This window comes from Phyllostomus hastatus, unplaced genomic scaffold (assembly GCF_019186645.2).
Source record: "Phyllostomus hastatus isolate PE091 unplaced genomic scaffold, TTU_PhHast_1.1 phas_contig_80, whole genome shotgun sequence".
Taxonomy (NCBI): Eukaryota; Metazoa; Chordata; class Mammalia; order Chiroptera; family Phyllostomidae; genus Phyllostomus; species Phyllostomus hastatus.
In genome coordinates, this window is record NW_025333960.1 from 29,193,776 (window position 1) to 29,207,610 (window position 13,835).

Sequence of the window (13,835 nt, forward strand, 5' to 3'; positions counted from 1 at the left end):
TATTGCTGCATAATAAACTACCCCAAAACTTAGCAGCTTAAAACAACAAACATGTATTACCTCCCAGTGGGCCGGGAATCCAGAGTTGGCATAGCTAGGTGCCGGTGCCTCAAGAGGACTTTTGTGAAGCTACCATCAAGCCATTGGCTGGGGCTGCGATCTCACACGAAGGCTCTGCCCATATGAGTTCATTCACAAAGTAATGGCTGGCTCCGGGTCCTCATCACGTGGGCCTTTCCGGAGGCCACCTTATGACTTGGTGGTCAGCTTCCCACAGAGCAAGCAACCCAGAAGGGCTCAAAAGAGAAAACATGGCCAAGGGGAAGCCACGGTCTTCCATGACTCCTGCCACATTGTGTCCATTAGAAGCACGTCAGTAAACCCAGCCCACACCAAAGGAAGAGATTACACACAAGTGTGAGTACAGGGACAGGGATCACTACAGGCTGGCCACAGTTGTTTCTCTTTTAATCTGGCTTCCATATTTTCTAATATGTCTATTTTGAACATGTATTGTTTGTATGATAAGTAAATAAAAATGTTAAAGACAACAAATTAAAGGGAAAATATTCTTTTTCCAGAAATGTTGATAGAGTCACTCCTCCTTAGAGCTTTCTTAGTAAGACAACTGAATTGAGTAAAGACAGGATTTATTAATGACCTTCCTGGCCACATATTAGATTCATGTTATGGATTTATGTTATGAAATCAAATCTGAGATTACTAACCTAACAGGGTTTTAGATAGCTTTCAAATTTTTGCACTGAAAAGTTGAAATAGCAAAACCCCTCGTAGTGGTATGAACACATCAATCTTTTTCCTTGCCTAATAGCCCCCTTGCTCTTCCTCAACAGTATGCTGGAGAGTTCAAACCGGCTTGATGAAGAACACAGGCTGATTGCCAGGTATGCGGCGAGACTGGCAGCAGAGTCCACTTCGTCTGTAAGTAGTTTGAGTGAGAGGATGTCATGTTCATTGTTCATCTTGTAGTCAGTCGGTGCTACGGCAGCAGAGCTCAAAAGTTGCTACTGCATGGTCTGTAAGACCTAAAAATGGTCTGGCCTTCCGCTGCTTCCATTTTTTTCCCTTCTCATTAGTCATTCTGTTTGACATAAATCACAGGGGGCAAACACAGGCCTGAGGGCTGAATCCAGCCCTCCACCTTGTTTTATCTGACCCGGCACCTTTTTTCTACCAGGCAGCAGCACTGAGCTCCTTGCCCCAAGTCAAGGAGTAGTTACATTTATACAGTCCTGAAATTACATTTGGCCCTTTGAGGGCAACCATGAGGCTGATGTGGCCCCTGTCGAAAATGAGTTTGACACCCCTGACATAGATCTTAGCATAAGATATCCTGCTACAATACTGCTAAAACAGCCTAACATCCAATTTCTCTGGATAAGTCCTGATCGGTTAACATAAAGAGCAAAACAATGACTCAAATCCACAACTGGTCCAGATAACTTTCTACTTTTATCAATATGTAAAATGTATATGAAAAAGAGGAAATTATGTAATGAAATTAGAAGAAAACGCTGGTCACATGTCAAAGCTGTCGTATACCGGACTTCACTGTAGAAAGTCATTTAGGAGAAAAAGCATGGGACCGCAGACTTCTTCATTAGCAACACAAATCATGTCTGTGTTCAAAGAAACACTAATTAAAATTATAAGAAAGCCTGATGAAAGCCAGACCTTTACCATATTTAATCTTTCCTGCAATCATGCTTCTGGATATTAAAATGCAGGCTGCGTTCCTTCGTGCCTTTGGGTCTAGGCAATCGGTGCCATTTTTAAAGCTTGGCATTCTTTGGCAGGAAGACTGGCTGTGATTTTTTAAATTTGTTTTAGAAGCAATAAATATTGACATCAAGAAATTTCTACAGTGTACTGTGTAGCAAAGAAAGCAAGACACAGAAGTGTACATGATCTGATCCTATTTTTATAGAACAAGGACAAATTGATCCTTCACTAAATATACATATATATAAATATAGTATATTATTATGTATATACCTGCATAAATGTGCATACAGGCATAATAATACACCATAACTATGTTATATATAATCATATGTATGTATATATGTATACGTATATTCAATCAATGATTAATTTGTATAGAATATATATAATTTGTTAGGAGTTAATTTGTGTATGTATGTATAATTTTATATATACATATAATTTTATAAGAATGGAAAAAGCTATGGCTGCATGTATTAAAGCATCAAAGTTAAGTTGCACATAAAGAAATTCTAAAAGTCTGTTGACTAAAAGAAGGAGTCTTATTAATTATGATTTTAAAACTACAGTAATTCCAGAGAAAGAGTTATCTCAACAGGAAAGTATTTTTTCAACCCACCTATACTGAGAAAAAAGTTGCAACAGGGGACAGCGTGGCAGGAATGAAATAGCTCCCCAAAAACATCAAATCAGAAAGCTAGAAAAGAGTTTTTTCTATGTTTTGTGCATTTGCTGCCAAAGAATTCCGTTCTGCTTTCCATTGCATAGCTGTGCTCCAGATCCAGGTCCTTTGGAGAGGAATGGCAATTAAATTGTATCTATTTGCTTTGCTCTGTTTTGATAGAACTAGTTTCTTTTTTTCTTGTCTGCATGTCTCATGATTCCTGTCTTCTCAAACACACGTGGGTTCCCATTCCCAATGTTAAATAGTGTAAACCACATGTCTTACAGCAGCCAGCTCAGCAGAGAAGTGCTCCTGACATTTCCTTCACCATCGATGCAAATAAGCAGCAAAGGCAGCTCATCGCAGAACTAGAAAACAAGAACAGGTACGGCTTCTTAGAGGCACTGGCTTTTTTATCAAAGGGTGCGTTCACCGGTAAACTGGAGTCTTGCTCTGAACTAGCTGGGGTTTTCACCCTGAATGAGTGTTTGAGGGCACACCTGTGATGCTGGCTTCTGAGAAGCTAGTCTTGAGATTTTAAATCTTCAGAAGCTTCATGAGAAAAGATATGTGTGTATAATCTTGAAATGTCAGTGCAATTATTGTTTTCTCTCTAGACAGCCTCATTTCCCTTTTTCTGACACACTTATTTCTGTTAAGGAGCTGCTAAGGCAGAAGGACCTCCCTGAGTAATGGGAGGAAACTATCTCTGCCACCCAGGGACAAGGAGAAGGCTCTCCAAGGAGGGTCCCTGAAGGGACCCCAGGCTGAAAGAGACATTTGCACTGCTGTCACTACCACCCATGTGTTCAAGTGAAACATCTCCCTGTCCAGTCCATCAGCAGGCCCTTTCTTTCTTCCGCACGAATTGAATCAGTCCACCCCCTCAGCATATCCCAAAATTGTCTACTTCATCTCCACCATAACCACTCAGTCCACCCTGTCATTTTCACGAAACATAAATCATGTCATGTGATTTCCTGTCCAAAACCCTCCGATGGCTTTTCATCACACTTTGACTAAAACCCACCCTTCTTACTGTGGTCTGCAAGGTCTTACCTGGCTTGATTCCTGCCTACCTTTCAAGCCTCAACACACCTTGTTCTTTATAATCTTGCTTCTTTCTCCCTTTACAGCCTTTGTACTGATGTTCTCTGGGCTTAGAAAGTTCTTCCTTCAGGGTCTCTGCATGAATGGCTCCTTCTCATTGTTCAGGTCTTAACTCAAAAGAGTCTCGCCCGCTACCTCCTAATGCAGATGCCACTCTGCATTGCAGCTGCATGCACGCATGCGTGTGTGTGATTCACCACTGTCCAAAATAATTGCATTTAAGTGTGGGTTTCCTTGTTTATTGTCTGTCTTCCCTGACTGAAATGCAAGTTCTTTGAGAACAGAGGCCATGCCAAATGGTCCCTAGGTTCCAGAACCATGTCTGATATATCAGAGTGAATAGAGAGAGAGTGAGAGAATAACAAATAGCTGAATAAGATCTCAAACTCAATGCCAATATAGCCCAACATAGGAACAACTTATACATTTTATATTTCTTAGAACAGCACCAAAATGTCTTAATGCTTAATCCCATTCTTGAACACCAGTGTCACTTCTGGGAGCGGAGTGGTAAAGAAGGAGATTGCACTAGTTGTTTCATGCCTGTAGAGTTTGACCTGAGAATTTCAGGGTACATGGTCAAAGCATTCTTTAGAGTTATACAGAAAAAAAATTTAAGGAACATACAAATTGGCATGTTTTCATAATTTTAGAAAGACAAAAGACAAGAGTGAAAACTCACAAGTCCACACATATTTTATCTTGGTTGCCATGTTAATGTACTCTCTCACTTTTCCAAGGCACTTTGTTTTCCCTTCCAGTCCTCTGCCTCCACTCAGCATGGGGGAGGCACATGTGAGCGGAAAAGAAGTCGGGACTTCCTTTAAGGAAACACCCCAGAGATAGCTGCCTCCATGTGGGATTCCAGAATCAGCAGGAAGCACCATGAATGTCCTAAAGACCCTGCTATGCCATGATACCACTCTTCCTGCTTGTTTCTAGGATGTTTCTGGACTGCTTTCTCTGAATGCATGTTTTCAGAACCAGAGGAAAAAATTAAGAAATAGAAATGAAAGGGCAGAAAAGGAGCTCCATCCTGTGCCTGAGTTCTTTCATGGCCCTGTGATGTCTCCACCCCATGCTGATGAGCATTTGGTCCATCCTGAACTCTCTCTAAGCCAGTGGCCCCATGCCCCCCAAAGGCTCCAGAACCACATCCCAGAAGCTTATCCAAGTCACACTTCTGCACATGGAAATCTACCCCAAGGGTCCCAGGGTCTCCAAGATGGCAATTAATCCAATAAACAGATCTCTGAGCTTCAGGGGAAGATAGAGTTCCTCACTTTACTTCCTGACTACCATAGGTAATTCATGTACATTTCAGCAATGATCTTTAGAAAATAATGCTTTCTTACAGAACTCTTGTAGGAGCCAGTTGGGATTAGTATTAGGCGTAGCAGGACTCTTCACATTACATTGCATAAGTCACAGCCTGCCCAGGCTAGACCTCTCAAAGCAAGTACCAAAGACCAAGGGAGGGAGTCTGATACATACGAATTTGGGAGCTAGCAAACCTGGGTTCGGATCACCTCTAATGCTTATGTGCTATTGAACTTGAACACATCTTTCAACTGGTCTGTGCTTTGATTTCCTCATTCATGAAACAGATTATAGTGGTACCTATATACAATAGAATTGTTATAAGGATTAAATAAAATAAGATTTTAAAAGACAGCAGAGTTCCTGGATATAGACTAAGCACTCAGTGCTTGTTACATGTCTTACCACTATCTTTCCGTATCAGAGCTGCTCCTCCTGGGCTACACAACTCGGTGAGGGTCCTGTGCTTACAACCGACAGGGAGAACTAGCGGGAGTCATAGAATACCAGGATGTTAGCCCTGGAGGAGATCTTCAAAATCCCAGCACACTGATTTCAGCTGAGCTCTGTGAGACCCTGCAGGCTCTGGAGAGGTCCCTGAAGGTGGCGGACAAGGGTCTGGGAGCCCTGTTCCTTTGATATACTGGATTTCCACGGAACGTTTCCCTGAAAGAAATGTTTTCACCACAGAACACGAAGAGGGACCAATAAAGGTTGAAATCACTGAATTATAGTCCAGCCTCCTCACCACACCCAGAAGGCGGGTAGTGACCAGTAATTAGCTTCTCGATGCTGGTGTGTTGGGGAAGCAGGCAGTTATAAATTAGCCTTTCAGATAGAAAGCCATCCCCCTTGCTCACCAAGTTCACCTTCCATTCTTGATGCTTTGTTCTGTCTTATTGGCTCTTGTGCTTTTTCTTGCATGGGAGACTGACCCCTCCCCCAAGAATAAATGATTTGTTACTTTGCTAATGGCTTCTAACTCACTTAGGGATAATTTGCTTTGCACAGGTCACCTATCCTTTATGGCCTGCCTACTGTTCACCTCGATGCAGGGCAGCCCAGGCCCCAACATCAATAATAGACAGATGTGTGTCACCCCTGACAGAGGTCACACCAAAAGCACTCTTATGTCACAGACTCAATTACAGTGCATCCTTTTAAAAGCACTCTCCTTCTATGGCTGCTCTCACTGAGATCTATTGTTAAGGCTGAAAATGTTAAGAAAAAGAGAAAGAATTTTGCCTATCTGTGGCCTTCTCAGATAAATTCAGTAAGAGGAATTTCATTCCTGGTGAGAGAATGGGGTTATTTAGTCTTGTGAAATGAGCACCATTTATCCTTATTTCCCCTTCAAGCACCTCGTATTTGGTAGCTGCAGTTACTTTGTGGTGTGAGTGTGATCATAAATAATAGGAAGATACAAGTTTTGTCTCTTAAGCAGTGCACTTTTCAAAGCTGAGCACATTTCCACGGCATTCTATTCCTTGCTAGAGAGATTAGTAGGTCCTGATGAGAACGCTCAGCTTGCAGGCTCCAGCGACATCCAGCAGAATCCTCATGGTTTGGATATACTGCAGATGAAGTCAGAGACCTCTCATCCACAGCCGCCAACTAGCTACAGCCGACACTTTGCAAGCAGAGGTGGTTTAGTGAGGGACGGTTCTGCTCAGAAACATAGGATGGCCCCGCCTTCGCCCTGGTGGCCCTGATGTGCTCTGCCAAGTGTTAGATCCTGGACACTCTGAAAGTGCACTGATCCTGGTTTCTTCCCTCTTTCCCCTCTCCCAAGAGAAATCTTACAGGAGATCCAGAGGCTGCGGCTAGAGCATGAACAAGCGTCTCAGCCTACCCCAGAGAAGGCGCAGCAAAACCCCACTCTGCTGGCAGAGCTGCGGCTCCTCAGGTAAGAGGGGAGCCTGAGGCATCACAGGGAAACAGGTGCTGGAGACCTTCAGTAGAGTGTAATGCTGTCTAGCCAGAGTCTGGTTCTTAACCAGCTTCTGACTTCTATTTGTTTTGTTTTGTTTTTTAATTACACATACCTGCTTGGTGAGATTTGGGAGTTTAGGGGAGAGGCTGTTTGTATTTATTCTTTTATTTGATACAGAGAAAAGGAAACTGTTCTTTAAGTCAGAAACAAAAACTCTTACAGGAAAAAAATTTAACTCAAATCTCTGTAGTTATTTGCACCATCCACAATGTGTTTATGATACACATGATCAAAACATTTTTACATTTAAAATGTTACCTATAATCCATAAAATGGAGTCCAATTTTCTCTAAATCTGTGTCCCTAATAGTTTTACTTACAGATCTTAAAAAATAGAGTCCATACCTTCTGTAATTGAGTTAAAAGACTTGGGCTTACCTACTCTGTCATCATAAAGTAATTGAGTTGGAAAGGACCTCAGAAGGTCATCCGGTTCAACCCTGAATTTCAGTGCACCTCCCAGAGTCAGAAGAGTAGAGAGCAGCGGAGTGTGGATGAGGACTCCAGTGGCTCCCTCTGTACCCATGGGCACAAGGAAAGTTGTGCCTGGACTCCACATCAAACTGGCTTCCCACCATGCCTTGCACATGGCACATTCTCAAACCTATTTGTTTAGCAAACAAAACAAACAAATTCAAAGATAGTCCATCACAAAAATGTCATATTTCACAACATACTTTCAGTTAGCAAGTATAGCACACTTTGTATCTTTTGGTTTCGGTGCCAAATATATTCATGGTATATCTGACTCTGAGGCATACTTGTTAAGTATGGTCAGATGCCACATAACAGCGTTTAAATAAACAATGGACCTCATGTATGATGGTCATCCCACTAGCTTACAGTGGAGCTGAAAAATTCCTATTGCCTAATGGTGCTGTAGCCATCATAGCACAGCAGCACAACACATTACTGGCAATGCTGGTGTAAACCAAACTACTGTGCCGCCCAGCATGTAAAAGTATAGCACATACAATCATGTACAGTACTTAATATTTCATAATGATCCTAAATGATCAGTACTAGTTTGTGTATTTAATATAATTTTTGTCGTTATTACAGTGTATATACTCTTGATAGAGTATATAATGTATGTACTCTTATAAAAAACTTTGCTGTAAAACAGTGTGCCAGCAGCAGCCTCATCCATCTTGTGTCCCTTAGATCGCATCATTTTCCCGTGTGTTTGATTTAATCTCATGTTGTTTTGTGTAGTAACATGCTGTGCAGGCCTGTAGCCTAGGAGCACTAGGCTGCTCCATACAGCCTAAGTGCGCAGTAGGCCGTACCATCCAGGTTTGTGTAAGTGCACTCTAGGATGTTCACACAATGACAAAATCATCTAATGACGCATTTTTCAGAGCACATCCCCATTAAGGGAGACATAACTGTACAAATGTGTCTTTTCAGAAACCCTTGTCAGAATCAGAGTGCCATTTACTTTCTCCAAACAAAGAGACTAAATTAAGCAGCTTCTGTACAGCTATGTTTGGAGTTTACCAAGTCCCTACTTATTGTAGTCATGGATGTTTCTGGGGGCCCCACTCTAGCCCTGGTCTTCAGACACGTTAACATCTGAGCACCACAGCACACCTGGCCCAGGCTGCAGGGCCTGCCTACTCGCAGCTGGGATCCAACATCCCCAGGCCCATGCACCTGGCTGGAGGGACCAACCCTTCACAGGCTTGAGTTACAGAAAGGAAATCTACAGAACCTGCAGCTGGTGGGGCTGCTTCAAGTGTGAGATCACGTCCTACTTTCAAATAACAAAATAACATAACTGAGGAAACAGAAATTCTTTCTTTTCAACCCATGTGATTTCTGGTCCTACCTTCAGAGAGATGTATTAGAAATCCTTGTACATTCTATTACACCAGCACCCAGAAGGAATGAAAATGAGAAGAAGGGAAAAGTAATATTTCACATCCTCCTCCTCCTCAAAGGCATATAAAAGTAAATGACGGTTGGAAAGTGTGTTTCACCAAATAGGATTCTGTAAGCCCTTCAAGCACACAAGGTGAAATTTAAGTTTAATATATCCTGAAATATAACTGAATAAACCAACTTGGAAACCAAGTAGTCATTCATCTACACATCAGATGCACTTTTCTCTTCCTGAAATGTTCTTTTACCTCTTCCGCTGGGTGTCCCATTCCCTCGTGGAGGGATAATGACTAGGAATTTTTCATAAGCATTTTCATCAATTCCCACCAGTTAGCATTTGCTTTCCAAAGTATTTGGTGCCAGTGGTGTTTGGTGTACAGTACAGTCTGGGAAGGCATCTTGATGTGCCTGAGTCACTGATGACGAGTTTTCCAACCGACATTTTTTCCTTCCGGCCCTGACTTGTGGGTGTTCCCATGGCCCCAGCTGAGCCCAGAGCTCCATGAAGGAGTGTGGCCCTGTGAGAACTTACACACTTTTGGCCCTCACTGGCCGCTGGTGCCCCACACCTGAGGCTTGAGTCCTGAGGCCTGAGGCACCTAAATCCCAGCTGATTTGCTTTTGCCTGCCTCTGTACTCTTCACATTTCTTCTGTAGAAGAAATACCCTCCCTTTAAGGGTATTCCTCTAGATACTTATAAACCACTCACTCTGTGCTAAGCACTTTCACAATTTGTGGATTTCACAGGTACGCGGACATCCCAGGTGAAGAAACCCAGCTCTGGGTGTTCTACGTTTTATCCTTTAGTCATTTCAGACCCTGAAAGCACTCCAAAACAATGGCCTCGGGCCTGGCCACTTTGGCCTTAGTTCCCACTGCCAGGTGGCCATGTGAAACAGCCACAGAAACTCCTTTTTGTAACTTTGATAGAGTTCTATTCTATTCTATTACCTCCTTCCCAGGGCCTTTTGTTGAAAAACCAACAGGAGAGAGTTCTTTTAGCTCAGGGATAGGAGAGGGGGAAAAGGAGCGGAGCTTTGCTTTTCATGAACTCATACTTCATTTTTATCTTAACAGCACCATGACCTTTCTAAATAATCATATTTTCCTTTTCACTTTAGCCACAGCCAAGCTGAAATCCAAGTTTGCAGCCCAGGTCTGACAGCTGAGGAGGATTATGTGGCAGGCATGTCTGTGTGCTGATCTGATACTTGTATGCACTAAGCTCTATACACACTGCTCCCTATAATTGCTGTAACACACCTAGCAGATGGACGACATTGTACTCTTTTTATAAATATGAAAACTGAGACCCACAGAAGTTAAATAACTTGCCCTAGATCCTGCACAATGAATAGCACAGGTGGATTCCATCTCTTCTTGGATCTTAATTATGTATCTCCTGCCTGAACTACTACAATGAGCACTTCATCAATTTCCACCCCCTGGTCTATCTACTCAGCTATCAGAATTATCTTTCTTCATGTTATTATTTATTCAATTTATTCAACAAATATTTCTAAAATGTAGTGTGCCCAGATGTGTTACAACACCATGATGAGTTGGACAAGATATTCTTCTTGGTCTCATAGAATTTGTGGTCTAGTAGGAAAGTGAAATAAATAAGTGCGCAAGTAAGAATATAATTATAAACTAAGATAAGTGGTAAAGGGAATCTTCCTTTAAAAAAAATGATCAAACCTGCACTTCACTAGAATCAGAAAGGGCTGCCCTGACAAGTGTTGTTTGAGCTGAAGTAGGAAGAATGGGACTCAGGGAATGGGGATTAAGGATGGGGGAGGGTCCTGGCACAGCCGAGGAAAGTAGCCTCCCGTAAGGTACAAACTATATGTATGAAGACTAAGTGACAGGAGAAAATATGGAGATTCTTCAGGAACTAAAAGTTCTATAGGCCCAGAGTAGAGTGCGGGAAGGGGCACGTGGTAAAAGATGGAGCTGAGGATGTAGGTAGGGACAGATCATGACTCTGTGGTCTTTCAGACCATCTTAATGTTATCAATCCTACAACCGAAGCCACTGAAGGATGAGAGTTACATTTCAAGCGAACACACCAGGTTAAATTGTCAAGTCAGACTCACACAAACCAGAGATCTTACTCGGGTGTTGAGCTTTACTAATAATTTTAAGAATATAGGCAATCAAGAGGCACAGATGAAGCAGAGAAAGGTCTGGAACATTTCACATGGTTCCCCAGGCTCTTTCTTTCTCACATTGGATGTAGCTTCCGAGGGAGATTTTGCAAGGTGATAGATATAGTGAGCCTTCCCTGAACTTCCACAGCTCTATAGAACTGTCCATCTTCTTCTTTGTTGCTATGTATAGCAATTGTTCTTATTTTTATTACACACTCACCATCATTATTTTGAACTTTTTCATGTTTCCTGCTCTCTCACCCAAGGACAACAAGTATATCCTACTCATTATTTTATTTACAGTATCTTAAAACAAAAGTACCAAATAGATGTTTGTGGATTGAATGGATGAACTACAAAGCCCTGAAAAGACAGCTAAAAAACTGTGCAAAGGTATTAAAATACTATCTTCAATAATGAAGAAAACATTTCTTAAAACTGTGAAGCAACAAACTTCACCCTACAAATTTCAAGAAAAACAGCTATCGGTTTTTACATCTATCCCTTGCCTAAAAAATAAGTTCCCAAAATTGCACTCTTTTTAAAGTATATAAAATTATTCTTCAAAACAACTTGTTAATATAAAGTGGCTTTTTTTGTTTTACCAATTAAAATGAAATTGTAATCCCTGAGAAAATTCTGTGGTTTCCAGGCTTGAATTGCATAGACCAGTTTATTTTTTAATTGTTTTTGGCAAACAATAAAAGTTGAATACTTTTTGTGTTACCATATAGTGACATTTTTAAAAACTGCCATCATCTGTTGTCACAACAGTTTCATGAATGATAGTATATATTTTAATTTTTATTTTGAACAAGCATTAAGCGTTCTATGCTTCACCTAGAGATTGCAAACATTTTGCCACATCCTTCTCTATCTCCATATGTGTGTGTGTGTACTTGAATACAAATTACATATGCATTTTGACAAACGATTTGAAAGTAAGTTGCTGACATCATAACCCTTTACCTCATAAGTATTTATGTGTATATTTTCTAAGAAAAAAGATGTTATCTTATGTAGCCATAGTATTATCATCAAATTCAGGAAAGTTAATATTAATATTTATTATTATCCACTATGCCATTTATATTAAAATTTTGCCTATTGTTTCAATATTGTCCTAAAAGAAAGTAGGTTTTTAACACGCATGCAAAACTAGAAATAATCTGATAGGATTTCAAAATAAAAGACACTTCTTTAGAGATGAATATATTTACCTCCGTGAAAATAAAGTCATGACCTAGTCCTTGTTTTGTCTTTTCTCCTCTTTTCTCCTTGGAACAGTAGAGGCTGTGCCACATTTGGTGATCACTCATGTAAATACTTACAGAGAAGATTAAATAAAGACATTACCAATTTTTTTAATTGAACTTAATCAAATGCTTGAAAGAGTGTCATGTTTTGAAAGATGACTACCATAAGATAAATGTACAAATAACATTTTTAAATTGTGATTAATTCTAAACTAACAATAGTTAGCTTTTTCTGATAGTTTTTAGATGTCTGTCTTAGTATTACTTGCCGACAATGTTAGAATTTTGTTTCAAACCTCTTCTCAAAGTGTTTTTATGGCCAAAAGGCCAAAAATTACAGAGCAGTATCTAGAGAGAACTGGAAATAAATCAGACAGATGATTTACCCTTCTACTAAGCCCTACTGCTGGATGTATTTGGAATGCTGTGTATAGAGAAGGTCAAAGAAAAAGCAGCTAATGAATTTGTCACTGAAGAATATTTTTGAATGAGGGAAGACATTCAAAATTAGAATCTGTAGCCCAGGAAGACAAAGACTGAAATAAGATACCATTAAAGTCTATAAAATTATGATGTTCTTATCCACAAGATTCAAAAAAGAGGCAATTATGAAGGAAATCAAAGGGAAGATTGCTCTGGTAGTAAGCCTTAAGTGGCAATAAAAGCTGAAAATATATTCAAAAAGAGTTATGTTTATCAATTTTAAATCCATCACTCATTACAGAGTAAGCCTATATGAAAGCAAATTAGAAATGTCTCATTTATATCTATAACCTGTCCTCCCACAAAATATCTTTCAATTGGATGAGCCATTGACCTAACTCAGTGTGACATTTTTATATTGTCAGTTTTTCATTTCAGAGTCCCTGCTATGGCTCCACTTAACATTGCATCTATGCCATTGAGACTAGACACATCCATTTGTACACTAATGCATATATGGTTAAAACATTTACACATTTTTAAAATAAAAGTTCCAATATTTCAGGCTCAGACAGAGAAGCTTTTGGAGCAAGAAAATAGTGTATATATTGCCTGTATTGACTAATGGTCATGAAATAATCCATTTGAAATTGATTTAGAAGTGTATGTATACTTCAGAAATGTGAACCATTAATATGCTTCTTTATACCGTTTCATTTATTTCCCCCTTTGAAAGGTATTTTTGATACCTCTTAGTGTCAACATCAGTGGTAGAATGTAGATTGTCCTTCATGGTTTTCTTGCTGACAATTTAATGGTTCTGCAAAACAAAACAAAGTTAAACAAAGACAAAACTTACAGATTATTTTCAGTTAAAATAATTGTGTGGGAACTTCTTTATTCTGACTTGTCTCACTTTATGAAACCAAACCCAAACAAAAAAAATTAGATTGACTGTAATAACTATGCACCATTAATATTTGACCTCGGAAAGGCATACTAAGGATGGAAGAGATGAAAAATGTACCTTTATGAATCTAACTTCTAAATATTAAGGCAATCTCAGTTTTCTGTGAGACTCACCAAAGGCTCCCTGGGCTCAGAGGATCAGTGGGGTTGGCCTTTCTCAATGGTGGTTTGGTTTTTGTTTGTTGTCTCAAGGAAACCCAAGGGCACAGCACAGGGGGCCCAACCTGGGGAGCATTTAGAAAAGATTTCATCAATGGCTAATTCAGGATAGAAGGGGAGAAGCATTTGAAGGATTTAAATTTTGTTTTAGTGTGAC

General features: G+C 40.2%; 1 protein-coding gene across 13 annotated transcripts in view; it reads left to right on the forward strand.

Annotated features, from left to right (window-relative positions):
- Positions 1–13,835, forward strand: part of DTNA (dystrobrevin alpha) — a 249,233-nt gene that overhangs the window by 209,272 nt on the left and 26,126 nt on the right. For all 13 annotated transcript variants that reach the window (XM_045849586.1, XM_045849591.1, XM_045849592.1 and 10 more), the window contains 3 exons: positions 855–942; positions 2,698–2,795; positions 6,633–6,746. In XM_045849586.1, the coding sequence (XP_045705542.1) occupies positions 855–942; positions 2,698–2,795; positions 6,633–6,746 (300 nt within the window). The remainder of the gene's footprint in view (positions 1–854; positions 943–2,697; positions 2,796–6,632; positions 6,747–13,835) is intronic.